Source organism: Syngnathus scovelli, chromosome 14, assembly GCF_024217435.2.
Source record: "Syngnathus scovelli strain Florida chromosome 14, RoL_Ssco_1.2, whole genome shotgun sequence".
Lineage (NCBI taxonomy): Eukaryota > Metazoa > Chordata > Actinopteri > Syngnathiformes > Syngnathidae > Syngnathus > Syngnathus scovelli.
In genome coordinates, this window is record NC_090860.1 from 5,830,805 (window position 1) to 5,857,734 (window position 26,930).

Consider the following 26,930-nt stretch of genomic DNA (forward strand, 5'->3'; position numbering starts at 1 on the left):
GTTATCACGACCGCCTCACAGTTAGGAGGGTTTGAGTTTGATTCCACCTCCGGCCCTCCCTGTGTGGAGTTTGCATGTTCCCCCCCGGGCCCGCTTGGGTTTCCTATGGGCACTCTGATTTCCTCCCACATCCCCAAAACATGCTTTGGTAGGCTGATTGAGCACTCCAAATTGTCCCTAGGTGTGAGTGCGAATGGTTGTTCGTCTCTGTATGCCCTGCAATTGGCTGGCAACCAGTTCAGGGTGTCCCCCGCCTACTGCCTGATGACTGCTGGGATAGGCTCCACCACGCCTGCGACCCCCGTGGGGACAAGCGCGGTACAGATAATGGATGGATGTATTTGAAATGTGCCCGCGAACCTCGTGTGGCTAAGTGGCTCAGAAGATGAATAAATCTATACATTTCAAACGTGATATTGTAATATTTCACATAATGTCTTGACCTGTGTGGGTGTAGTTTTGCTTGAGACCCGAACCTATTGTAATGAATAAAACATGACAAGAAAAAAAATACATATATATTTTGAGGCAAACATAGTGAGGAAGAAATACTATATATTCTTTATTAAATATACAAAATTGTGTGAAACAGAATTGCATCATCACAGCTTGTAAACGCTCTTTTGCGACACGTGGATCTGGGGAGGCTGGCGCCCCCCACCACAAAAAACATTCGCCTCAATAAAAAGCTTTCAAAACGGAAGACATGGTATACAGCGCTGGTCCATACACAGCCACAAATCCATGAGCAAAAATATAGGCAAACACATATCTTTTATTGCACTGATTTTGCTGCAAACTTAATCAACATTGTCTGTTTGGCAAACAATCTTGCACAATAAGCACAAGCTTAGTAAAATTCTGGAAAATGTGAAGCGCTGTGAACATTTCCCGAACAAACTTAATGCATCTGGAAAGTATTCACGGGCCTTCACTTTAAGCGACTTTTAGAATTGGTAAGAAAAAGAAATACACTATTTTGGAATGAGGCTGTAACTAGAGCTGCAACTAACAATTACGAAACATATAATTTTGTCGCATTGTGATGATGATCCAAATTTTATCCGCACAAAAATTAGGTGAAGCTGTCAATTTTTATTGCCTCCAGCTGTGTCGTCTACCACACATGGCTGTAAAACGTACTGCAGTTCAAGATGAAAGTGACAAAATAGGGTGAACATTCTGCATTTGCTCTCATTTGTGTTCATAACAGGCAAGGTGAGGCATAAAGGACTTTTTCTTGTTTCCTCCCCACTCCGATTCAGCATCCAGCAACATAGGTGCGCACATGCCCACCATCCTAAAACCAATCCAACCTGGCGGGTGAGGAGCTGAAAACAACCTGAGGACTACGTATCTAGCATATTCGTTACACTTCAGCATCTGAAATGCAGCGGTTCTCAAACGGCAGGTTTTGGGCAGCTGATAATTCACCAAAGTGTAGAATAGCGCAAATTATTGCCGAAGAGAGTTTAAGATTTTCTTTGACTTAAGTATCGGTGTCTGGTATCGGAACCCTATATAATGCTCGATACAGAGCAAATGAGGTCTAATCAGACAAATTGATGTGCGCTACATTTTAAAGTGTAATGATTTCATTCGGTTCAACCAAGACCAATTTTTCAATTCAAATTGTTTTTTCTCGCATGCCTAGTTCCTTTGGCATTTTGGGGTACACATGTTCAATTGCTGTTGGGACTATGAGGAGGGGGGGCGCCGGATCTAGAAGGTTTGAGAACCTCTGCAAAAACGCTTGTATCAAAAAAGGGACAGCGTAGCGGTGAAAAGACTAAAAAGCTGTTGGGGTATCTGAGATTCCCTGTGGGGAGCGTGCCATCATTTGAGCCTGGATCGCACCTGCAGGAGGGTGGGCTTCTGCTCCATGATGCGCACCAGGAGCGTGTCAATGTAGTCCTCCAGGTCCCGGACCTGCGGCTTCAGCTTACGCAGTTCCACCTCCCGTTTGGCCAGCAGGGCGCGCTGCTGCTGAAAGTCCGCCTTCTGCTGATCCAACTCCGCCTCGCGCTGCACCAGGAGACCAATCAGTTCGCTGTGGGTCAGGTGATAGTACGAGCCGGCGCCCTCCGTTAGGATCTGGAAACAGGAAAAAAAAATTTTTACTGAAAAAAAATATCATGTTGATGTTACAAGTCTTGCTGGTAAGAGAATTTTGAGGAAAGGAAATGTGAAAAAGTGCAGTGATATTTTCTAAATGAACTGCAAAGGAACACAAATTGGACCTTCTCGCCGGTCTGACTTCTCCTGCCAGGGTGGATGCTGGACTTGATCTTCTCCAGGACTGAGCGGCCTTCGACCAGCGGGCCACTGCTCAGGGGCCGCACCGGGTGGGGACTACAAAGAAACCACACAAGAGACTGCGTTACAACACACTCGGACGCTCTGCGTGCCATCCAGGGTTTCTTGCAAGGGTTAGCATTTTTTTTCCCTAAAAACGACATTGAATTGTAAACATTTTGCGCAACACCAGACAATTCTACATCCCACAATCTGAGAGCGGTCCAGGAGGTGCACCTCCTTAAAGCGGTGAAAATTAAAAGTCAAATGCGCCCAAAGTTGTTTTAATTGCATGCGTTTATGCAAAACAAGTACAAATGTGAGAAGAAGTGTGTTATTGCCCCAGGTTGAAAAGGAAACGCTATCAGTGACACAACAACACCTTTTTTGGGGGGGCAAAGTGTGAGAACAGGTCCTGTGAGGTAAGGGGGATGTGTGTGTGTACGTGTGTGTACTTGTGTGTACGTGTGTGCGCGTGTGTGTGTAAGGCAAAACAGGAATGAGTGGAGGTGGGGAGAGGGGTTGTGTTAGGAATCGGAGGGCAAAATAATAACTGCTAATTGGCCCGCGGCAGTGTTTCCCCTCCCATTACCACGGAGACAGGACACATACACACACAAGACACCTACGGAGGGAGTCCCGGCAGGATTAGTGCGCATGTGTTAACTGGGAGATTAAAAGAACCACCACTACCAAGAGGATCCCCTTCGGAGTTGATGACACAAAGGAAGAAGCAGGTGAAAGGGCCAGAAAAGGCTGGAAAACTGGAAGGAAGGGGGAAAGATGGTTCCCTCAATCGACGAACAAGCTCACCTGAGCTCCTGATGAGTTGCGTGCTCCTGCTGGCATTCCAGTGCCTCCTGAGGTTTCAGTGTGACGGGCAGCAGCGAGGCATTAGAAGGGGAGGAAATGAAAGAGGGGAAGCAACTATTTTCACGGGTTAGTGTAGGAGCGGAGGCCGTTGAAGGGCAGGGGGAGGAAGGGGATGTGGATAACGCCTCGGGGGAGCAGGACTCTTTCCAGAAGGACAGTGGAAGGGTCTTGTCCCAATTGAACGGGAGGGTGCTTGCGCGATGTACTGTGGGGTGGTGCGGTGGCAGGTTTTCCACCATCTGGTTACCAAAAACCTCATCAGGCTTCAATATAGTTGGAGTTGCAGCGAGAACTTGCGAACCCCTGAGGTCACCTCGAGTGAGACCTGCATCTGCTCGGTCTGTCATCACTTGAGTCAACCAGTCGGTGATGTGCGTGTTAATGTTTGGTCCAGTGGTCAAACCCAGTGAAGCGCCGGTGTCTTCCGGAACCTCTCCAGCCTTCCCAGCAAAGGTAGAGTTCTCTGACCCTCGCCTCTCGGTGGGCTTTGAGTCACCGTAATGGTTTGGAGATAAGTGGAATGAAGGAACGCTCATTGTTCTCTGGAATATTTTGGGAAGTTGTGGTGGTGGGTTTTTCACAAACATGTCATCAAAAGCAGTGACAAGATCATCCCCGAAAGGCTTTGCATATGAGTCTGTTGATGTTGCAGGGAGAACCTGAGAACTTCCATCATCCCCTCTGTTAAAACTTGACTCATAAGGATCTTGTCTGTCTTCTGTAACCACAGACAACCAGTCATTTAGATTTTTTGAATCACTGGGAAAACTCTCTGGAATCAGTGAAGCAGTGGTGGCACTCTGAATCTCTCCTAGCTCCCCACAGAAAGTAGAGTTCTTCGCGATTACCATCTCGGGGTGTGTGGCTATGCCATAATGGTGCTGCAACTTTCCATCGAGGCTTTGGAGAAAGCTCCTAGAACTCTGGGATGTTTGAGAGACTTCTGGTGAAGGTTTGTTCACAAATACATCATCGAGAACGGTGAACTGTTCGTCGTCAATGGTATTCGGATACGAATCTGAAGGAGTGCCAGGGAGGACTTCAGAACTCCCATCATTCCTTGCTGTGAAGCCCAAGTCACAAGATTCTATGAAAGCTGATTCACAGGTATCTGGTGTGTTCTCTGACATCAGAAACAATGAGTCAGCCTGGTCATTTGGGCCACTGGTAGAACCCCTGGGGCTCACTAAAATTCTAATGGGTTCTGGAATCTCTTCTAGCTTGCCACAGAAGGTAGATTTCTCTGAATTAATGCTCTCAGTGGCGTCGGGTACACTGATATGGTTTTGGTGGTCCTGCAAGTTTCTGTCGGGGATTTTGGGAGATCCCCTGGTGATCTGGGACATTTGGGGTAGTGGTGGTAAAGGCCTTTTCAAAGACACAGCACTGAGATCAGTGACCTGATCGCCCTCAATGAGCTTTTGATAAGAGTCTGTATGAGTCACAGGGAGAAATTGGGAACTATTGTCGTCCCCTGCTGTGAAACAAGGCTCAAAAGTATCTGGGCTGTCAGTCATCACCAAAGACAAGTCATGTTGATTGTTTGGATCTTCGGTTGAGCCTTTTCCACAAAATGAACCATCGATGAATTCCGAAATCTCTCCTGATTCCCCAGAGAAGGTCGATTTCTCCATGTCAAGTGTCTCTGATGGGTCATATATGCCGTACTGGTTTTGGTGGCACTGCAAGTTGCCATTGAGGCTTTGGAGAAAGCTCCTGGTGCTCTGTGATATTTTTGAGAGTTGTGGAGGGTTTCTTGCAAAACCTACATCAAGAGCTGTGAATTCATTTCCCTCCATGGGATTTGAAAAGACGTCTGTTGCAGGGAGAACTTGAAAATTCTTGTCCACTGCTGAGAAATCTTGTTCATCAGTTTCTGATCTGATTTCCAGAATTGGAGCCAACAGGTCAGCTTGGTTATTTGAGCCATCTGGACTCACTGAACCAATGGCGGGTTCCCCAGTTTGTCCGAGCTCCCCACAGAAAGTCAAGTTCTCAGAGTGTGACTTCTCAGTAGGGTTGGAAATCCCAGAACATTCTGAGGGCGGTAGAGAGCAGCAATTTTGGTCATCCTGTGAGTCAGTGTTCATGTTGAGGCTTTGGAGAAAGCTGTTAGTGTTTTTGTCACAATCTCCAAGATGCCTGGAAGGTACAGGAGATTCCCAGCAACCTTCCTCAAACGACAAGGATAGGTCAGTGCCTGGGGGAGAGCTGGGAATGTCCAGAGATGGTTGTCCACTTAATTCGCCTTGAGATACGTCTTCATTGTTGTCGTCATCAGATTGCATCTCACATTTTGGCTCTAGGTCCAGGTTCTCTGGAGTTTGCATGTCTGTAGCTTCTAAACCTGCAATCATTGCACTAGACATAGTCGGCGGTGGTGTGAAGACTAAGGACCCGTCTGAATCCCACCATTCCGAATCGTCACTCTGACTTGCAGTTCGTTGAGCTGCATCAGTCAAAAGCTCATCTGTAGACGTAGAACCCTTTGGAGTGATAACTGTTTCGGACAAGATCTCCAAGGTTGGAGCAACGCTGTCGAAATTCTGCGGCTCAGTTTCATCCAAGGAGCACGCTGAGAACTTGTCCGATGCAGAATTTGAAGAGAAACAGCAGAGGAAATCATCTTCAACTGAACTCCCGATGCCCGAAGAACCATCTGGGAAGGGAGCCATGTTAGTAGCGCTGTTAGCTTGATGCCATCCAGTGGGAGGGTGTGATTCCAAAGTGTTAAACACTTCGTTGCAGTACTCAAAGCTTTCATCCTCTGGGATGGGGTCCAAAGAGTGCAGGTGGCTGCAGGTCGTCATGTAGTTGCTCAACATGACACTTTTGGTATTCAGGGAATCATTCCTTTCATCACTGCCAAGTTCCAGCTGATGGGTGTTGGTTAAAATGTTAGATGTCAGGTCTTTTGAACCTTGCAGCCTGCAAGCAGCAAACTCCTCAAAAGAATCGTCCCATTCCGTATGTGGTTCCTGTTCCTCAGCAGATGCAAAAGGGTTTGAAGACTTCTGGCTTAAAGGTATCTTCTTGCCCAAGCCAATGACGTGGTCTTCGGTAGTTTGACTCTCCCAAGTCTGGGTGTCTGCATAACCCGTCTTTGGAAAGAGTTGCTCAATAGGAGGCCGGGAATTGGAAAGAAAGGGCAGGGGGGGCAACGAGGAATCGTACAACGTGTCGTGCGATAGGAAAGGGTTGCTGGGTGACAGGGGTGGTGAGGAACAGAAGGGGTTAGAGTGGTGCAGTGGGTCAAGGGGTGGCTCAGTGCCGGGATCTAGTTCATGAGGTGCCACCGAGCTGTGGAAGGAAGCGAACACAGTCCTCCAGATTAGTTCAGGTGGTTGACACTAACCTGAACTGAAGGGCTTGGAAAGAGTTTTGCTCTTGCACTCAATCGGATTGATTTGAAATACAGTCGACAACCGTCTTAGCATAACTTGTAATGCTTTCATTTGTAATTACTTGCTGTGCACGTGGATGTTGGATTTTTTTTTTTTTTTTATCTAATCAGAATTCTGTTTCTTTGTGCTGCCATGTCAATCTGATATGCCCAGGGCCTTCAGAATGCCTAGAATATTTGCAATGGGGCTGTTCCAGATCAGATCAGATTTATCGTCACTGCACTGATATGATGATTGCGAACTGCTCCAGGTAATGTAGTAGTACATGTTATTTTCCAGTATTGAGGGTTTCTATTACTGGAAAATAATACTGGATAGTGGTGGAACTGGGAGTTGGATAAATGCCCCCTGAATGCTCAGGTACCAAAGATATGGCCCACCACTGGTATAGATTACGAAACTCACCTGGATATACTGTGCGACTCCTTGGACCCGAACCATCCTTTGTGTTTGCCCTCTGTGCCAGAGTCTTGTTCAACCTCCTCGCCTGTCTCTTCTCTGCCCAACACAGGGCAGTTTTTCTCCATGGCCGCTGCAATAGCAGCACTCTCCTCCTCGCCGGCCTTGTCAAAAGACCAGCGTCGTCCATCGCCCACGGTGCCATGCAGGGGTTCGGCAGAGGCCCGCGGGTGAAGATTCTGCAAAGACACGGATAGAGGCAAAGTCTTCTGCAGGTGTCCCAGGCCCAAAGAAGTTTCTAGAGCTCCTGAGGCCTGATCCTGGGGCTTGTGCGTTCCATTGATGCCCGCGGGAAGTTGAGGCACGGCTATGGTGATCTCATTGATCTCATCGCTAAAGTCACAGCGCAAGGGAGACAACCTGGGTGATGTGTCAGCCGTGCGCTCTAAAGAGATGACAAGACACAAACAAGGTCATGAGGAAACACTAGACTGGTGCATAGGTTTGTCATTTGCTATAGATGTACCGCTGGGTTTTTCTTGAATTCAGCATTAGCTTTGTTATCATTTCAAAGTTCACTGTTTTGTGCATGCATCATTGGCCCTAAAAGGGACATTTCAAATTTCCAAGGTTCTTTTGAGTCCAATGCTGTATCCACTAAAACTTCCCAGTTTCCTTGAATGCACCATTAGCCCAACATATGTACATACATAAACAATGTGCTAACCGCTGCATATTTTCTGTCACCTGGGCTGTCAGCGGTCAGGTTGCTGCTGTTACTAGGTGAGTTGGAGAGGTCGGAGACCACCACACTGATGCCAGCTGTGGGGCTGAGACTCCCACCACGCGACGACGACTCGCTGCTCTCGGACCCCAGCGACGTGCTGGAGCGCGTGTCCGACGACTTCCTCAGCTTGCCTCGCAGAAAGAAAGTCCTCATCTTACTGCGCCTCACTTCGCCGCCCTCGTCGTCCTCGTAGTCCTCCTCGCCGCCCCCGTCGCTGGGCAGACGTTGGCGCACGCGGCTCAGCGGGCCGGTGCCACCTGAGGTTGCCTCATCTTCACTGGATCGCCTCTTGCCCCTCATGCGCTCCTTCAGCTTGCTGAACGTGGAAGCCCCTTTGTCCTTCATGACCAGGTCGTACATGCTAGCCGTCAGGTTGTTGCGTGTGAACTGGACACTGACTTGAATGTCGCCTCGCTCTTTCTCCTTCTTGCCGGTCTTGGAGTTAAGTCGGTACCACCTGGACACCCGCGGAAATGCAATAACAGTCACATCAACATTGGCAAAGTTTTTGCTGGTTTTGGGGGGGAGTTGCTGAAAAGGTTTTTGTTGTTCAAGCTAAAACAGTGGTTCTTAACCTGGGTTCGATCGAATCCTAGGGGTTAGGTGAGTCGGTCTCACGGGTTCGGCAGAGTCTCCACTGTGGAGGTCCGAATATACCTGATTTATCATGTAAATTTGTGATGACGCATATCTGAACTGGTCTCGCAAAAGCAACAGCAGAAGTCACACTGATTTGCAGGTATGTAATTTGTGAGTTCATGCATTGTGTTGGTTTTGTTCTTTCAACAAGGTGATGATCATGCACGGCTCATTTTGTGCACCAGTAAAATACATTTATGTCTTGAATTTGAAAAAAGAAAAGAAAAGAAAAATCGCTAAATAGGGGTTAGGTGAATGCGCATATGAAACTGGTGGGATTCGGTACCTCCAACAAGGTTAAGAACCACTGAGCTAAAGCAATAAAAAGTAGGACTTTTGTGCCCTCTCATGGAATGGCTAACATCTGCTCTATGCTCCTTGTGAGTGATTTTATTTTCAATGTGTGCTCTGCCAAATTTTGGCTTGTAACACAAAATAAAAAAAATAAAAGACAAAACGACGGCCCTTAACTTGAAAACATCGCAAGTCATGCCCCGTAAATAACGATTGCGCTCACTTCTGTGTTACAGTGCTCGTTAAAGAATGAAAGAATAACTTTCAAGTGGGTCACAGCCTGAAGTGAATGAGTGTATTGTTTGTTTGAATGGGGTTAATCCAGCCAAAGTGAGTCCAAGTGTGTGTGCGTGTGTATGTGTGTGCGCGCGCGTGTGTGTGCGCGTGCGTGCATGTGTGTGTGTGTGTCTGGCCAGGCAGCTTCCATAATGTCCTCTGAGCAAAAACAATGATGTCAGGCAACCACCACTTACACTCAAAACGACAACACAAGTTTAGCTATTAGCTCCAGTTAAGAGAGAAGCTATCTTGCCTGCAATCAAAGGCAAATCTATTTACCCAAAGTTGACTAACAGGTTAGCACAGTGAGATAGACGGCGTTTTGATTTTGCTCTTTTAGTACACACCTAACGACATCTGACTAGTCAGTTTGAATGTGTTATTTAGTTTGAAAGACGTTTGTGTGCTTCCGTTTAGCTAACTTTAGTATATAGCATGTCTTGTTTGCATTGATGACATTACATTTTCAATCACGTATTATCTCTCGTTTCAAAAATTTTAGCACCTTGTAAGAGTTAACTTGAAAAAAAAGTAGAATTAGAAATGATCAAACGTACCAGTCTGGGTAGTTATGCTGTCCTAACGTTGACGTCCATTTCACCACCGGCACAGACACACTAACACACACGCAGCGACGATTGCCAGAGAAAACAATTATCTGCTCTGAGGTGGAGTCTCAAACACAAATTGGAATGCTGACACTTTTGAAAGCCGCACAACAATAACCAACACCTAGCGCAACCGGAGGAATGCATTTTGAATCCGAAGACTAACTAGGCACCAACTCAATGCTATTTAACCTTAACCCTTAACTAACCTTAATTTCTTTGGTGCACCCAAAGGCATAAACCATAAAGTACTAAAAAATAAATCAACGAGCCTCAATGGAGGCATAAAAAGCAACAATTCTGTAATATATTTGTTTAAATGTGAGTTCTTTAGCTGAGAGCAGTACTGTGCGAGGCGTGGACTCGAGTTTCCCGTCCAACAATAGAAGCACGGTAACTCCCCTCAGCCAAGGTGGAGCTCACATTCCTAACGCAGCGGCCAGCTCGGGACTTTTCTCTTCATGGCCTACTTCCTCCTCTTTCAAAGAAGCATTCAGAATGACATTCCAGTTTATTCTGATTCACCAAAACTGTTGTGCAAACTGTGCAACAAGCTAACACCTTCATGCCAAAGATCTTACAGGAAATACATGCATGAGAGCTTGTCTTTTTTTTTTTTAATAACGCTGCATCTGTTTCCCCATCTCTCAAAAACAGGAAGTCAGAAGCCCCTACATGTCCCACGCGAGAAAGCTGATAAACTGATGAAGTCTACTGGGATATAAACATGAATGTACACAACATTGTGGAGGACTAAATTCTAACTTAATTTAAGCCGTAATGTAACTCTTGCTGCAAATGGTCCCTTCTAATCACCTCGCCTTACCCACTAGATTTAGTGAAGGAAGCAAAATCGGTCGACCAGGTCTGTCATGGCAAGATGTGTCAAAAAGCCTCAAAGCCTCATGACCCAAACTCAACAAAATGTCTAGCAATTTCCGTTTTTCCAGCATTAGGACCTACAAAAAATGCTGGCTTTGGGTTGCCGGAAAAAGTTTCAAAAACCCATGATGCAAATTAATCAGGAAGTCGGCCATTTTGTTTCTCGTAACAATTTGGCCAATGAGCCTGCAGGCCACAAAATAGGGGATGGTCTGTTATCTTGCTTATTGCAATGTTCAAATGATCATTTCAGAATGATATCAAGTGATGTGGTTGAGCGCCATGATGGGACAACTAAACAAAAACAACAACTGGACATGGGCGGAGCCTCTGCAAATGTCTTAAGCTTTGGAGTGCGTGCGTGTGTGTGTGTGTGTGTGTGTGTGTGTGTGTGTGTGTGTGTGTGTGTGTGTGTGTGTGTGTGTGTGTGCGCGTGTGTGTGTGCGAGCAAAATAAAAATGCTTTTAGTCAATGGGGACCACCAAACTGTTAGATAATCCATGGAAATTGGGACAGAGGACGCAGCATAATCCCGTTGGGGAAATAGCATCTTCAGCAAGCACATCAACAAAAACAAACGACTGAGTGTCGTAGACGGTTCTAGAAGGTACAGAATTGTGGGTGTGTACTCGGGCTGGTGATGGTGTGAGGGTGTGTCGATGCAGCAGCGATGTGTTGACATCCCAAACGTGGATGAGGAGTGCCGCGATGCGTTCACGGAACGTGGGAGAAAACAGCGAATATACGTACTGATTTTTCACACCGCGGCTCTCGTGGAAGATCTTCCGCAGCTGGATGATGGCCTGACCCAGGAACACGTCCAGCCCGATTACCGCGCGGTGCATGACGGTGAGGACGAGCTCCGGGCCAGTGTCCATGTCCAGGACGCCGGGTTGCAGCTCGAAGCAGCACTCCTCGCGCCACTCGGGCTCGGTGGTCTTTTCGGCTACACACGTCAAGTACTTCTCCTTGGCCAGCTGGATAACCGCGTACACGTCGCTGGTGCCGTGCTTGCCCTTGCCCCGCAGACCCCTGCCTCGGAGCACCGTCACCTGAACGTGTGTGGGCACCCATGGCTGCTCCATGTCCTCCCCGACCCACTCCCCTCCTCGTCCCACCGTGTGTGGAGCCTGGTGGAGGTGGCTGGCGCGTCCCCCACCTCCACCACCACCAACTCCTCTTCCTCTTCTTTCACATCTGCCGTGCGGGCTATAGCTCGCGTGGTCCGGTGGATATTCCTCCACTTCTGCAGCTCGTCTGCCGCCCGGCCGGCCGAGGAGTGGGCCTCTCTGCGGGCAGCGACGTCACGCCTTCTCCATCCGCCCTCATCCTCCTCCTCCTCCTGTATCCGATGCTCCACTTCCGGGTCCTGCAGCACCACGTGCATCCTCTGGACACTTGTTTAGGTACCTAACCGCTAAAAAAACAAAAATAATACCCATAATAATTTATTTCATAGGCACATTTTGTATGTAAAAACAAAAAACAAATAAAAAACACGCCTTTTTGTCCTAAACGTTACAACCGCCCATATGACCTGACAGTAGAATATTATTACAATTATCTATGAAAAATAATCCCTGTCTTGCCCCGTTTGATTCCTTTGATTTAATTTTGTCGACACTTTCATTGTTATTTTAAAACTTGTAAAGGCACGTCAAAAGTAGCCAAACAGAAACCAAAAGGCGTGACCCGGGAATATGTCAATCACTTGTGATGGGCAGCTGCGTCCACACCTCGATCGAACACCTTAACATGCGGAATTAACACTTTTTCTGCGCCACAGGTAAGTCAATGATCACCTTTTTTGGTTTTAATCAAACGACATAGCAATGCTATTTTATTGAAGGGTGAAAATCGTGCTGTATGTTTTTTTCTGTGACTTTATCACAACTATATGTGCTGGGGAATATTTTCTAACGATAGTTGCAGGAAAGCGCAAGAAAAGTCTTGATTTTGCGCCCTGCAAAACCGTGTTTAAGACTAGCGAGCAGGACATTTTGAACATGTTTGTTGTAATCTAGAAGAATTCAAAGTACAGGCTGTTGCACTGACGGCAAGTTACATATGTTTCATTGTTGACAATTGCAACCCAGTTTCTCTCGGCACTTCGCTTTGCCGTCGCCCACGTTAGCTCAAGTGTGTCGACAGGAAATGATGGGGGGGTATTTTGACAGAAGCACTAGAGGTGACGACAGTAAACTCAACAATTGAAATTCTTCATGTTCAGCATGTATCGAAATGCAATTCAGTAGTTCCAGCTTCCCCCAAAACAACATTGTGCATTTGTGTTGATAAGAAAAAAATGACACTCAATAATATTGTGCTTTACAAAACTTGACATTTTTTTTGGGGAAGCCTTACGGTATGCAAGACTGGAAAATAATACCTGGACTGACCATTTTCACTGATTAATTTGAAATTCAGCAAGCAAGTATTTACTTGCTTATACACTCTACTGTGGCAATTATAAAAAAGAATTCCATGTCAGGTCTGGAACGCATCACCCATTGGTCACATAATGAGAAAATAAACATGTAACAGTGTACAAGAAGGGAGTTAATTTAAGTGAAATGAGATTTGAGTGAATGAAATAAAATGAGGCGAGTGAGCGTAGAGGCAGTTAACGAGAATTTAAAATAAAAACGTCTGACCTTTCCCAGTCTGAAATGAAATCACAAGACAGACATGCGTGGATAATTGAGACAATTTTGACCTTGATGGAAAAAAGTGGAGGACAACGTGATGACTCGTGGATTGCACATCTGCCTCCTTTTGTTCTGGGTTCAAATCATGGGCTCGGGCCTTCCTGTGTACTCAGGTTGCCTCCCACATACTTCAACTTAAAGTTATTTTCTTGGACTTCATTTTTTTCCCAAGCTCTCTTGAAAGTACCACCTCCACTACTCAGGGTCTTCTTCAGAACCTCTGACACTAGCGCCGTCACTCCTGGAAAAGTTTCTAGTTGTGTCTAAAGTTCTCGTAGTGGAAACGTGCCATTCGACACGTCAGTCAGCTCGAGCAGTTGACTTGTCAGGCGGGACTTGAGCGGACTCAAGAGGCCCCCGAGACTGACGTGTAGCGTCAGCTAAAGTGTCTCCTTTGACAACCTAATCTGGCTCATTAGCAACTTCATCCCGTCCAATCGGTGGGATGGCGCGTAGATTCCGACACCGATGAGTGTCTTCTATTCCGGGATGCCGGGTGTCAATCATCCCCTCATCGGGACGCCGATCTGGATGGCACAGCTGTTACATAACCGCCGATAATCCGCATGGACGCGTACACGCACGGTGATGAAGACAATGACAGAAAGCAGCTGCCACGCGCACGCACACACGCGCGCACACGCACAGCGCCAAGAGAAACAGACGTAAGAGTGCAGAGTGCAAATGGCCTACTTAGAGTTTAAAGTGGCTAATTAGAAAGCTAATCAAGGCTCACTTTCTCACCCCCGACATTCGTAATGAAACGCTCCCGTCCTCGGTATGTCCCGAGACAGCTGCAGAGGATGGCCTACAAAAAAATATCAAACAAAATCACTACTTGTTTGGCAAAATATATTTTAGTAGAAAATCATTCAAAGTTTTTTTTAAATAGGACTTCAAGTCTCACCATCATCTTGATCAACATTAAAATACAAACTGGCAGCATGCTAAAAGTACATTTCATTTTATTGTCAGTCACTGTAGCGTTATGCACAGATTAAGAATGAAAACTGTCTGAATGGAAAATAAAAAAAAAAAGCCAGCCTCATTTTGCAACTTCAAATTTGGCCCATAGCGCTTTCATGTAAAGAGACCCACAAAAACCTCAAAAGTCATGCTCTGTTGTCATGGCCTCATTTCATGACGCTGATCCTCCCTTGGTGTGATGAAAATATATCGTCTAATATATCGTCTTAGATAGCTTAGATTAAGCGAGCAGCTGCCTTACTGGTTTTACTGGTCTTATTGGTCTGACTGGGCGTCATGTGTAAATATTTAGGCTGCAGCCACAAGCTCAAGTATCCTGCGGGGATCATAAAGGACATATAGACCAGGTGCTTTTTGTTCTTTTTTTTTTTTTTTTGTCTAGTGAACATTTTATTCTAACGAGGATTTGCACGGCAAATGACCGAAAATCAACAGTGCATATCAAAAGCGACATTATTGTGGCATATGATAAAATGTCTCCCACCAGCCAATTAAATGGCAATAATTGGGCTGGTGATCAGGAGGAAGTGCTGGAGGACTTTTGTGTGCATGTGCGTGTGCGCATGTGTGTTATCGAGGCCGAGGAGATTAACTCAGCGCCACAAGCTACAGAGGCGTAGCAGCATGGCAATAATCACCTGCTGCATTCAGGTGCCGGCAGGAAAAATGGAATTTGCGATACCATCGAATGGATTCAAGTTGACCTTTACACAAGGGTACCCGGAACCTTGCGCCGGCTGGAGTTTAAAACGTACGTAGACATTTATTGCTGGAGTTGGGTGGACTTCTTCTTCGTCCAAAATCAGACCCCGATCAAATCATCAAAGAGCCCCATACTGGAACTACTTATGATATCGGTACCTGGCCCAATGTAGCCATTGATACATGTTCGATATTTAATGCAATCATATTGTTTCATTATCATGATATTAGTGTAAGATCAAGTTGTAGTGATACCGTAGCCTCCGATATCAATATCTGATACTTCATATCATAATAGCTGCTGATATCGATATTTGATCGGGTCATATGAATACCCCAAGCTAACCCGATGCCGTAGAATCAGGACTGGGAAAGCCGACCATTGCCAAGTGCATATTTCCGAGTGGCGCCTGAACGCAGCAGCGGCCTGCACCATGGCGCCAGGCCACCGAGGCCACCGAGACCATGGAGGCCAGCACTGCACCCTGGAACAGCTGTGGCGGCTGGCCGTGTTTGTCTTGTCGGAGTCATGCCTCGCGTCTCCTGTGTCTCATCTCTCGTTTGCTTTAGCAGCTGTGCAGAAGACGAAGAAGGAGATTCCTCCTTTGTCAGGCGACTTAGGCGCGCTTTGTCCGCTTTACATTTTAATTAGCTGCTAAACGGCGGCCAGAGGACCTCCGGCCAGCTGTCAATCACTCCCTAAGCACCCACCAGAAAAAACAACAAGCAAAAAAAAAAAAAAACGATTAGGTGTCTCAAGTGTGTCTGTAACGCCACCTGTTGGTGGTCGACTGCATCTGCACAGCGTTTGTCCATGCTAAGACGGACTGAATGAAGTACACTCTCGATAATACAGATTGTAATTTAATTAAAAAATCAAATGATTGAATTATAGCAAAATTATCTATTAATACATCGGATTTACTGAAATACATTTTATTGACATAAAACAATCAACTGGATGCCACATCTTGGGTAGTCAACGTATTTGTTATGCAATGAAGCATGAGGTAAAATATGTATTGTCTAATGTCTTTGTCTGCCTTGTCGTTTTATAAGGTACACCTAGATGCCACTCCATTAGGTACACACACACGCCACGCCGAATGAAGACACGAATGATGTGCGCTCCGGGAGGGGATGACGGAGTTAATACGGCGCAACAAAAGCAAGGAGCGCATACAAGAGGGGCCCCCACACTCCCCCTCAAACCAGTCTTTAGTCCTTTGATGTCCCCCAGGGACGTGAGTGGGGGGGGGCGGCCAGAGTCCGCCGGTAAGCCCCCCGTAATTGAGTGTTTGTCGTTGCCCGGGCAGAGATCATTTCCCACGAGGGTCTTCTCTCCTGCTGCTTGTATAAAGGGAGGATTTGTCGAGACCCCTGGACTTCTCCTTCCTTTTCTCGTTGACGCCCCGCGGAACAATGAACTCGCGCGCTCGCCAACCACGATGAACGCGGCGGTGCATATCGAACCAGATAAATAGGCAACATTATGAATAGAGACGCGGGTATCGTAATGCATTCCAATTTCTTTCAGGTCATAGTTTTCAAACTGGGTTGTTGAGTTATTTACATAATTTTTATATACATTTTCATGATTTGTTGTTATTGTGAAATCTTTTTGATTTCTAATTTAGACTCCAAAAACAGTTGTCTTCCCCCAAAAAAGAATCTAATTCTCCTCAGACTACCATTTAAACAGAGAATTTTAGCCTTCAGGATTTCAGGTAGTTTGTTTTTTGTCACGAAAACTGTCCTCTTGGAAATTTGCCATATTTGTTTCAACATATCCTACATTTATGGTTACAAAAATGCTACATTGAAGCCAAGGCTAGCATTTGCTAGATTTTGTGTTCATGGCCACTTTTAGCTGAGTTAACATGTTTGTTGGCTTTGTTTACATCCTGGCTTCATCATTTTCACTCGCACATCTGGCTAAGTCACTTCACAAACACGCAGCTTCATAGCATTGTTAGCACTTTTAGCAAGCGGACTTTTTTTCTTCTCGAATCCAGACGTGTTGCTACCCGTCACGGTCAACTGTGGACCTCGTGGGGATTAGCAGAGCCACCGTTTGCTCTCCAGGGACCCGTGCGACCTTCACCCTTACCCTGCGCGGCAACCCGCACTCAATGAGACACACTATCAACACACGAGCGCCACGTTAGCGTTAGCAAACTGTAGCATTTGGTCACGTTCCACCTCAGCTGTTATTTACACTTGTGGCTAGTCCAAGTATCTAATCTGCATCTTAATGGATCTTTTGTGTTGGGGTCAAGAAAATTGACTGGTAGTAATCTAGGAAAACAATAAAATTTTAGGGAGAGGAATGTAGTCCAGAGATTATGACACGCAGTTGTAATTTTCAGAGCAGTTCATTATTTATTCTTCATTATGTATTTTTAAAGTTAAAGTTAGTAAGTGTAACAAGAATTTAGAATCAAGGGGATTGTTTTAGATTGTGTGTGTGTGTGTGTGCGTGTGTGCGCGTGTGTGTGTGGTGCGTGCGTGCGTGTGTGCGTGCGTGTGTGTGTGTGTGTGTGTGAGGGCGGCTCGGTGGTACACTGGTTAGCACGTCCGCCTCACAATTAGGAGGGTGCCGGTTCGATCTCACCTCCGACCCTCCCTGTGTGGAGTTTGCATGTTCTCCCCGCGCTCCGGTTTCCTCCCACATTCCAAAAACATGCATGGTAGGCCAATTGAGCGCTCCAAATTGCCCCTGCGTGCGAGTGTGGATGGTTGTTTGTCTCTGTGTGCCCTGTGATTGGCTGGCAACCGTTTCAGGGTGTCCCCCGCCTACTGTACGATGACTGCTGGGATAGGCTCCAGCACCCCCGTAGGAACAAGCGGTATAGGTGTGTGTGTATGTGTGTGTGTCATAAAAAGAAACACAATAAGAAGTCAAATGTTTTTGATTTATGGGCTTTCAGGGGCGCAAGAAAAGATGTTTATTTTATTCATGCGCACATACACACGCACACACACACACACACACACACACACACACACACACACACACACACACACACACACACATGCACTCTCTCCCTCTCTCGAACATAATCTACGTGTGCATCAGGCCGTGTGCATAATGAAAACGTTATCTTGATGCTGGCCCGAGGCCGACGCTCCCGTTCAGCAAAACAGGAGCGAGCAAGCAGCCAGCCACTTGACGTCACGTGACCGGCGGGAGAAACTAAAATCGTCAAAGAATCTCTCGGGAATGCGGCGGCACGGCCAAAGCCCGAAATGGGAACAATAAGCGCAATTGTCAAGCCATTAAAATAAAGGCCAGCTTTGAGCAGATAAGAGCTGCGTGGCCTTGCCTCCATCTATTTAACATTCATTGGATTGAATAATCCCGTTTTATTATCGTCAATAGTCTGCATATTTACCCTCAATATGCTAATTTATGCTAGCTGCCAGCGCCGCGCGGTTTAATAAGTTTTTTTTTCTCGTACCTGCTCCAACTTTCCCCCCCTTATTGTTTTTTGTAGCGCCCCGCGGCCCCACCAGTTACATTTCAATCAAGTACGTCATTGGAAAGTCATTATGGCAAACTAGGCGTCGGTAATTGGGGCAGCGTTCTGCATAGTGGCGCCCCCGCAGGCCGGGGGGCCAAATGACGACATGAGGGCTTATCTCACTTGCTTTTTAAAAGGGCAAATAATGGACAATTTATCCTTCATCTGCTTGGGGAAATAAGAATGTGTTCAATGTCGGAGAGGAGCTCACATGTCGACGACCCAATGTGAACCAGTAAATAATAAATTTGGGCGGGGGGGGGCCTCAAGTTGTAAAAAAAGTCATTTTTTTCATGCGTAGTTTATGTGATATTAAGTGGCGTTGTATTTTTTTTTAAAATAATCTGAAAATTAGACGCTTCAAAACAACTTTTCGGATTTTGACGTGATTTTGGTAGACCATGTGAGTTTTATGACACGACTGATGTTAGCATGTTTCGCAAAAGTGGTCAACAAAACTTTTATATTCCTTGACGTAAAAATAATCGTAAGAACATTGTACGCATTAGACAATGTCGGACCACATCTGCAATCGCGGCTAATCTTCCAAATGATGCCGACTGCGAGCCGAATGGTCGGCGACCTCTCTAAACGCGATGAGGTCGAGACGGCCGCCGGCTCCCATTCGCCATCGGGATTAAAGGCGCTGCCGAGCCGTCGCGACCCGCTTGGCATTCAGGAGGCGAGCCGGCGCTTTTTGTTTGCGTTGGGATCAATCAATGAGGCGCGTTGACAAATAAGCTGACCAATGAATGCGTGCCAACGGACGCCTTTGAGTTTGACACCTTGACATCTTGGATGCCTTTGGCGTTGACTCCCGCTCGTGATGCCTCTGGCGCGGACACTACATTACGTACGCCGTGTTGACACATGTCCATTTTATTTCCTAACTACTACAAAACACATTTCCAATACCGTGGACCGAGCTAAGGAGAGGAATTGTGTATTTATGCGTACAGCTGATTTTTGTTCACGTAGCATAAAACATTCTGCTTTCTCTGGATATATTTCTGTTCCCTGATTTTTTCCAAATCAAATGGTCATTTCTTTGCCAAATAGATGAATTTGGATTTTTTCACGATTTCTGAGTAAAAAATGTGACAGATCTTTGGAGAGGTTATTTTTTGTTGATGCTGTTTGTTGCACTAGTCAGTTCCGCCCCCTATAGAAGGAAATGTCAGCCCCTGTTTTGCATGCAATTACAAAAGCAAATAACCGTCTGCTGCTCTCTCGTGGTCATTTTGAGTTATCACACACGTCTCAAACGGCAAAAACCGAGAGAGGTGTGTATTTTGAATGAAAATGTTTTAGCTTAAATCAGAATAAAATATAAATATAATATAAATAAATATATAATATACAAAAATATATATATATATATGTGTGAGTGTGAGTGCGAATGGTTGTCTGTCTCTGGCTCCAGATTTTACAGTAGAAGTACTAAATTACCCAAACAATTTTGTGTTTTCCATGAAAAGTCACACTTATTCACCACCAAACGTTGTGAAATGAATAGAAAATAGAGTCAAGACATTGACAAGGTTAGAAATAATGATTTGTATTTGAAATAAGATTTTTTTTACATCAAATTTTGCTTTTGTCAAAGAATCCTCCATTTGCAGCAATTACGGCATTGCAGACCTTTGGCATTCTAGCTGTTAATTTGTTGAGGTAATCTGGAGAAATTGCATCCCACGCTTCCAGAAGCAGCTCCCACAAGTTGGATTGGTTGGATGAGCACTTCTTGCGTACCATACGGTCAAGCTGCTCCCACAACAGCTCAATGGGGTTCAGATCTGGTGACTGCGCTGGCCACTCCAGTACCGATAGAATACCAGCTGCCTGCTTCTGCTCTAAATAGTTCTCGCACAATTTGGAGGTGTGTTTGGGGTCATTGTCCTGTTGTAGGATGAAATTGGCTCCAATCAAACGCTGTCCACTGGCTATGGCATGGCGTTGCAAAATGGAGTGATAGCCTTCCTGATTCAGACTCCCTTTCACCCTGTACAAATCTCCCCACCTTACCAGCACCAAAGCAACCCCAGAGCATCACATTACCTCCTCCATGCTTAACAGATGGCGTCAGGCATTTTTCCAGCATCTTTTCATTTGTTCTGCGTTTCACAAACGTTCTTCTTTGTGATCCAAACACCTCAAACTTGGATTCATCCGTCCACAACACTTTTTTCCAGTCTTCCTCTGTCCAATGTCTGTGTTCTTTTGCCCATCTTAATCTTTTTCTTTTGTTGGCCAGTCTCAGATATCGCTTTTTCTTTGCCACTCTGCCCTGAAGCCCAGAATCCCGCAGCCGCCTCTTCACTGTAGATGTTGACACTGGTGTTTTGCGGGTACTAGTTAATGAAGATGCCAGTTGGGGACCTATGAGGCGTCTGTTTCTCAAACTAGAGACTCTAATGTACTTATCTTCTTGCTCAGTTGTGCAACGCAGCCTCCCACTTCTTTTTCGACTTTGGTTAGAGCCTGTTTGTGCTGTCCTCTGAAGGGAGTACACACCGTTGTAGGAAATCTTCAATTTCTTAGCAATTTCTCGCATGGAATGGCCTTCATTTCTAAGAACAAGAATAGACTGTCGAGTTTCAGATGAAAGTTCTCTTTTTCTGGCCATTTTGAGCGTTTAATTGACCCCACAAATGTGACGCTCCAGATCTGAACCCCATTGAGCTGTTGTGGGAGCAGCTTGACCGTATGGTACGCAAGAAGTGCCCATCCAACCAATCCAACTTGTGGGAGCTGCTTCTGGAAGCGTGGGGTGCAATTTCTCCAGATTACCTCAACAAATTAACAGCTAGAATGCCAAAGGTCTGCAATGCCGTAATTGCTGCAAATGGAGGATTCTTTGACGAAAGCAAAGTTTGATGTAAAAAAAATCTTATTTCAAATACAAATCATTATTTCTAACCTTGTCAATGTCTTGACTCTATTTTCTATTCATTTCACAACGTTTGGTGGTGAATAAGTGTGACTTTTCATGGAAAACACAAAATTGTTTGGGTGACCCCAAACTTTTGAACGGTAGTGTATATATTATATACTGTATAATATACAAAAAAAAAAAAAAGGGCGGCTCCTTGGCGCACTGGTTAGCCTCACAGTTAGCAGGGTGCGGCTTCGATTCCACCTCTGGCCCTCCCTGTGTGGAGTTTGCATGTTCTCCCCAGGCCCGCGTGGGTTTTCTCGGGGCACTCCGGTTTCCTCCCACATCCCAAAAAACATGCTTGCTAGGCCGATTGAGCACTCCAAATTGTCCCTAGGTGTGTGTGCGAGTGTGAATGGATTTTCGTCTCTGTGTGCCCTGCGATTGGCTGGCAACCAGTTCAGGGTGTCCCCCGCCTACTGCCCGATGACTGCCGGGACAGGCTCCAGCACGCCCGCGACCCCCGTGGGGACAAGCGGTACAGATAATGGATAGATGGATAATATACAAAATGTAAAAAATATAGTTGTATCATTAATATAGTTGGAATATAATCAAAAAACAATGTGTGTGTGTGTATAACATACTAATAAATAGATAGATCCTATATATATATATATATATATATATATATATTTTATTTTTATTTATTTTTTAATTAACCATACATACACAGTGCGATTATTAAAATAAAGACTGTCAATCAACGTTAGTGACAGTTTCTCCAACCCACCACACCAGGGCGCGCTTTAATCACATTCTGGTTGGTTTCACCAGCTCCGTTCGGAACTGCACCAACCCACCGAAATATTGGACAGGCAATCAATCAGTCATCAAGACAAGAAGACATCAAGAAGACATTGAAAATCCCTTTTTACTCGGAATGTCCAGTTTAGTGTGCAGGTCGTCCCAAAAGTGAGGCATGTATTGAAGAATGTTCAAATTGCCCAACTACAGCTTTCGTCCTTTATTTCATTCTGATTAAAAAATTAAAAGCACCCCCTACCCCCTTTTCCCCCAAATGCACCCCCACGAGGCTGCCATGAATTATTTGCTGTTTTGCAGGCGGGAGGGGAGCTTGCCCTTTCGCCAAAGGCACCCGCTCATTTATTAGCTCTTTGCGTGATGCCTGACAACGGAAAAAAAAAAAAAAAAAGATAAAAAGCAGTCGAGTCTCGCATACTTACTGTTCGGCACCTACGGATCTTTTTTGGGGGGTGGGCTCAGGGTTGTTACGTTTTTTTTTCATTGGCAGGAAGAGTATGTGGATTACATTCATCCTCTATTTGTTCAGCCTGGGAGCAGGGCACAGAATTTCCCAATCAAGAATAAAGACTATTAAAAATATGGTCTTGCCACTTGTCGCATCATGCAGGGCAGCCTCACCACTGGGTTCCACCACGCCGCTTAAGCGACCAACGCGGTCGCCTAGCAACCGGCCCTCTCCGTTGAGGTGACAGCATTTGAGTGGGCGCCCCCTCACCTCTCCGTGCCGTCCCGTCTCACCCGCGCGCACCCCAGATGCTCGTCGGGTAAACACCTCGCCGTGTGCGGTCGGTAACCGTGGCAACAGTCCTTCCAACAGCTGCTCCATACGCGACCTTGATGATGTCGCTCAGAAGACTGTAAATATCTTCAGCGAAGTGTCACAGTCGAGCGTCTGCGCGTTTGATTGGACCTCCACTCAATTAAACAGATTCATACAATCCATAATAACAAAATAGCACAGGAAGCTTAGCTCACATCCCCATGGATGAAGAGCCACGGGTTCGACACCCAAGGTTTCTGTGAATGTGTGGTGCACCACTACATATTTTTTTTAATTTGATTTTTTTGCTCAATAAAAGTTGTGCCGTTGAGTGACGTCACGGTTTGTCTGCCTACCAGTCATGACGCACGCGCTCAAATGGTGTCACGCTGCGGCGTGTCGCGATTCTTTCGGGCTCTCGCGCTTCATGACGTCGACGCCGCCGAAATGGCGGCGCCGTAAATAGTCCCAGTTGGCCCGCCTCACCTCAGACGCGCGCTCGCAGCCAGCCGACGACCTCCTTCGAACACTTTGCGCAAAGAAATGGATTCCGATCCCAACGGGACTTTGGTCGACTTCGCGGGAGGACTCCAGCTCCTCGACGGGGAGGACATCCGGACGGCCGTGCCGGCATTGCTCGTCGGCATGTGCGTTTCCGGCGCCGCGGGCAACCTCCTGGTGTTGCTGGTTTTCGCGCGCGACTTCCGAGCTGGTCAAGGCTCCGAGGCCAAGGCTCTGCTCGCTTCAGTGGCCGCTACGGATGCGCTCCTCCTGGTCCTGTGCGCCCCCGTGCGCGCGCTCGCCGCCTACAAGCAAGCCTGGGTCCTCGGCCGCTTCGCGTGCGCCACAGCCGACTGGTTCCAGCACGCCTGTCTTGTGGCCAAGACGCTCCTCCTGGCGGTCAGCACCCGGGCCAAGCACACCCCGGAGGGCGGGGCCGCCGCACACTGTGGCTGGATCCTGTGGGCCGTGGCGTTGGTGTGGCTGCTGTCCATGATCTTGCCCATCCCGCAGATGCTGTTCTCCGCGTTGCAGCCGCGCGGTGCGCACAACGTAGTGTGCGTGTCACAGATGCCGGCGTGCGCGTCGCGGTTCATGGCCGTCTTCTACAAGATCTACCCCACTGCCACCTACGTGGCTCCAGTGCTCTTCACCGTGGCTTACTACACTAAGAGCCTCCACCGGGCGCTCAATTATGCGCCAAACCCGCGCCGCCTGAGCAAGGTGACGCTGGTGCTGCTGTGTCTGAGCACCACGCTGGGGCTCATGCTGCTGCCTGAGTGGGGCACTTTCACCTGGGTCCGACTGGGCTACCACAAGCCCCCCGCGGGAGTGCTCCTGTGCGCGCAGGTGCTGGTGTACGCCTGCGGCGCGCTCTCGCCGGTCCTGCTCGTCACCATGTACGACGACGTGCGCTGCGGCTTGGTAGCACTCTGCATGGCGGCCGCCTGCCGCGGCGCCAAGGCACCCGGAGCCCCCAAGACAACCGAGGGCAACGGAGCCGAGCTGGGCGGCGCGGGGGCCAACGCGGTGCTCACCAACGCCGAGAAGACCTTCCCGGATGTGGAGCACTTTTGGACAGGGCGCAGGAACACGCAGGTGGAGGAGGAGCAGGACCCCATCCCCTGGGAGAAAGAAGAGAAAATGCTCTAGTCTCATCGTCGTGCATTCGAGATTGCAACTTGTCACGGAGGAAGAGAAGCAGCCTGCTCCCACTTCAAAGGTGTCCAAACCTCCAAGAGGTGCCATGTCACCTCGTGTTTAGAAAACAATGGTCAAGTCAAGTTCCTATTGTATATTTATAACTTAACACAAAAAAGGAAAAAAATCATTGTCATATTTAATATAACAGCAATATTTATACATGTGTATTATATACTGTTTACATGTGTAGAATAGCTTTTTATTCCGTTTTTATTTAAAATTTGTTATCTTGTAATATTCAATACTTTTTAATTGAGAAATACTTTGTGAATGATAATAATTTGTGAAACTGTTCATGTTTATTTTATTTTTGTGTTTAACTCTCATGCCACGAAAGCAACATGTTTCTTTTTTTAAATTAAAATCTGAGATTTGTGTGGACTGTTAACCTTATTTTAAAAATGATTTGCACTCGCAGTATTAAATATATCTGCATTTTTGAACGCGGATGAGCAACAAAACATGATCAGGTATATGGACTCATCCCAACTAAATCCGAGATTAGCTCGCTTTTTAATCGCAGATAAAAACACACTCCAATCGTTTTCAGATATGGAAACATCTCACATCTTCGCACTGCATCCGCCACTAATCTGTTGGGTTAAAATCCTGCCTCGGCGATTACATGACGAGAGCGCGGCAGCTCCAAAAAAGTCAATAGGGTATGTGACCTCATTTTTATTGTTTTCCAGCAACTTTGACAAGATCGATAGTTGCAGACTCGCATCAAGTCTTGTTGTTGTAGCTTGTGTTCATGCTTGCCAATCAGAATCTCACTTCCGCAAAATCTGTATCATGAAATGTTCCAAATTCATTTCCTATTTCAAAGTGTGCTGATACGCCCATAACGTCTGGCCTAATTAATCCGGTTGAACGCTGCAACATGATGCGGCTTCTTGTCACGTGGTAAAACTTGTTGAATAAACAAGATATACAAGTCTGAGTATTGACATGTGTTGGGTTGGTACACCAAAGGGTTAATGTGTAAAAATGGGGCAGCATGGCGTTTTCCCGCCGCTAACCTTTCTTGGGTTGTGAAAGGGAGGAAAAAAGGAGCATTGAGTGGTCTTGTGTGTTGAACCCCGTGGCTGCGGCGCGACGGCTTTGACATTTCCCTCGTCTGGCCGAGGAAGACGGAATTCAAGACAAAAAAGGGGGGGGAGAAAAACCTCTTGAAAACCTCTTGAAAAGCTCTTGACCGCGATTGTGCGACAGCACATCATTTATTCATTGATGGATGGTTGCCGCGAGCGTGCATGCGCCCTCGGGGTCACTGCCTCGTCGCTTTTTATTCTCTCTCGTTTCGCACTCCATCAGTTTGCTACATGTTTTAAAAATGATTGCAAAAAGGTTTTGCAAGTCTTTGAGTCATTATACTTGCTTGTCCAACTCGCAGGCATTGTACCATATTTGGTCAATCGACACGCGTGAAATACACAATTTTACAAATCTTCAAGTCATCAAGACAGTGCACCATGTAGATATGAGTTCATCCGGCGGGCGGGTCAAGGGTCCCACCATCCGAGCTAATGTAAAGTTTGTGATAATACACTGCAGCATCCCTTACGCTTGACTTGCTATCAAAACATTGCCGGCTGGCCGCCATGAAAGAAAATGGGCCTGGCGGGGTGGGGGGGGGTGGGGGGGTGCGCTGAGCAACACCCGTATGTCAGGGTGGTGCATGGGATGGGGATTTTTTAAGATTGAAGAAGAATTTTTGTCCAGATGAAGCAAATGTTCGTCGTGCTCTTTTCGGCCGACGTCACCACTGCTTTCTCCTTTCTGTCGGTTTGTGTCTCATTCAAGCGTGACGGACGCGTCGTCGCCTGCAGCTCTCCACTCGTCTATGAAGTTCCTGTCCTGTCTCGCTAAGGACTTTTTTCTTTTCTTTTTTTGTTAACTAGGACACATCAACAAATGTTTGTTTTGTGTTTTGCCCTGAGAGCAGCTTGGAGGATTCTGGGTCAAGCTACCTTGCGTTTTCCGGCCGTCCTAAGTGATTTTTTTCCTTCTGTATTCTAACAGGGTGGAAAACATCACAACATCCACATTTGCACTCACAAAAACTTTTTTGGGTCAAACTTCTGATACCATTTGCATGGAAACACTCCTAATGTAGTCTGAGTTGTTCTTACAGTAGGACCCAACAGATGCCTTCACCATTTACTGAACTACTTATGACGCCATTTTTCTGAGGTAAACGCGGCATGCTCACACTCTTGTAAAATGGACACCTGAGATTTAAAAAAAAAAAAAAGGCCACTCGGCAGGAAAAAGCAAAGTTGTTTAATTGGAGTGTCTTTCTAAAGGGTAATGACATTTACATTGCACCACTCGGCCATCTTTCATCGTGTCACCAAGTCAACATCCTGCCCGTTGACG

General features: G+C 46.5%; 2 protein-coding genes and 1 long non-coding RNA gene across 5 annotated transcripts; 2 read left to right on the top strand and 1 right to left on the bottom strand.

The window, feature by feature from the left end:
• Positions 1-535: 535 nt before the first annotated feature.
• On the bottom strand, positions 536-11,732 carry rab11fip5a (RAB11 family interacting protein 5a (class I)). Of its 3 annotated transcripts, none has more exons than XM_049740006.2 (6): positions 11,211-11,732; positions 7,719-8,215; positions 6,978-7,416; positions 3,109-6,468; positions 2,241-2,352; positions 536-2,094 (listed from the first exon to the last, which is right to left on the bottom strand). In XM_049740006.2, the coding sequence occupies exons 1-6, from the start codon at positions 11,543-11,545 to the stop codon at positions 1,837-1,839; spliced, it is 5,001 nt and encodes a 1,666-aa protein (XP_049595963.1). In that variant the 5' UTR covers positions 11,546-11,732; the 3' UTR covers positions 536-1,836. The 3 variants fall into 3 exon arrangements, with proteins under 3 accessions (XP_049595963.1, XP_049595964.1, XP_049595965.1); XM_049740007.1 differs by lacking the exon at positions 11,211-11,732 and adding an exon at positions 9,528-9,967; XM_049740008.2 differs by lacking the exon at positions 3,109-6,468.
• A 77-nt stretch (positions 11,733-11,809) lies between these two features.
• On the top strand, positions 11,810-20,588 carry LOC125980660 (uncharacterized). Its single transcript, XR_007485702.2, has 2 exons — positions 11,810-12,246; positions 15,917-20,588. It is a non-coding gene; the product is annotated as an uncharacterized lncRNA (long non-coding RNA).
• A 1,403-nt stretch (positions 20,589-21,991) lies between these two features.
• Positions 21,992-25,491, top strand: LOC125980649 (G-protein coupled receptor 151 protein). The gene has a single exon (XM_049740061.2). The coding sequence runs from the start codon at positions 23,388-23,390 to the stop codon at positions 24,495-24,497; it is 1,110 nt and encodes a 369-aa protein (XP_049596018.1). The 5' UTR covers positions 21,992-23,387; the 3' UTR covers positions 24,498-25,491.
• The last annotated feature ends 1,439 nt before the right edge of the window (positions 25,492-26,930 follow it).

What these genes read in the sequence shown, in the direction of transcription:
- rab11fip5a (XM_049740006.2), bottom strand. Translation starts at nt 11,545, where the DNA reads ATGGAGCAGCCATGGGTGCCCACACACGTTCAGGTGACGGTGCTCCGA. An exon ending in CCTGACCGCTGACAGCCCAG is followed by an intron (nt 7,417 to 7,718) that starts GTGACAGAAAAT and finishes TCATCTCTTTAG; the next exon opens with AGCGCACGGCTGACACATCA. An exon ending in GAGTCGCACAGTATATCCAG is followed by an intron (nt 6,469 to 6,977) that starts GTGAGTTTCGTA and finishes TTCCTTCCACAG; the next exon opens with CTCGGTGGCACCTCATGAAC.
- LOC125980649 (XM_049740061.2), top strand. Translation starts at nt 23,388, where the DNA reads ATGGATTCCGATCCCAACGGGACTTTGGTCGACTTCGCGGGAGGACTC.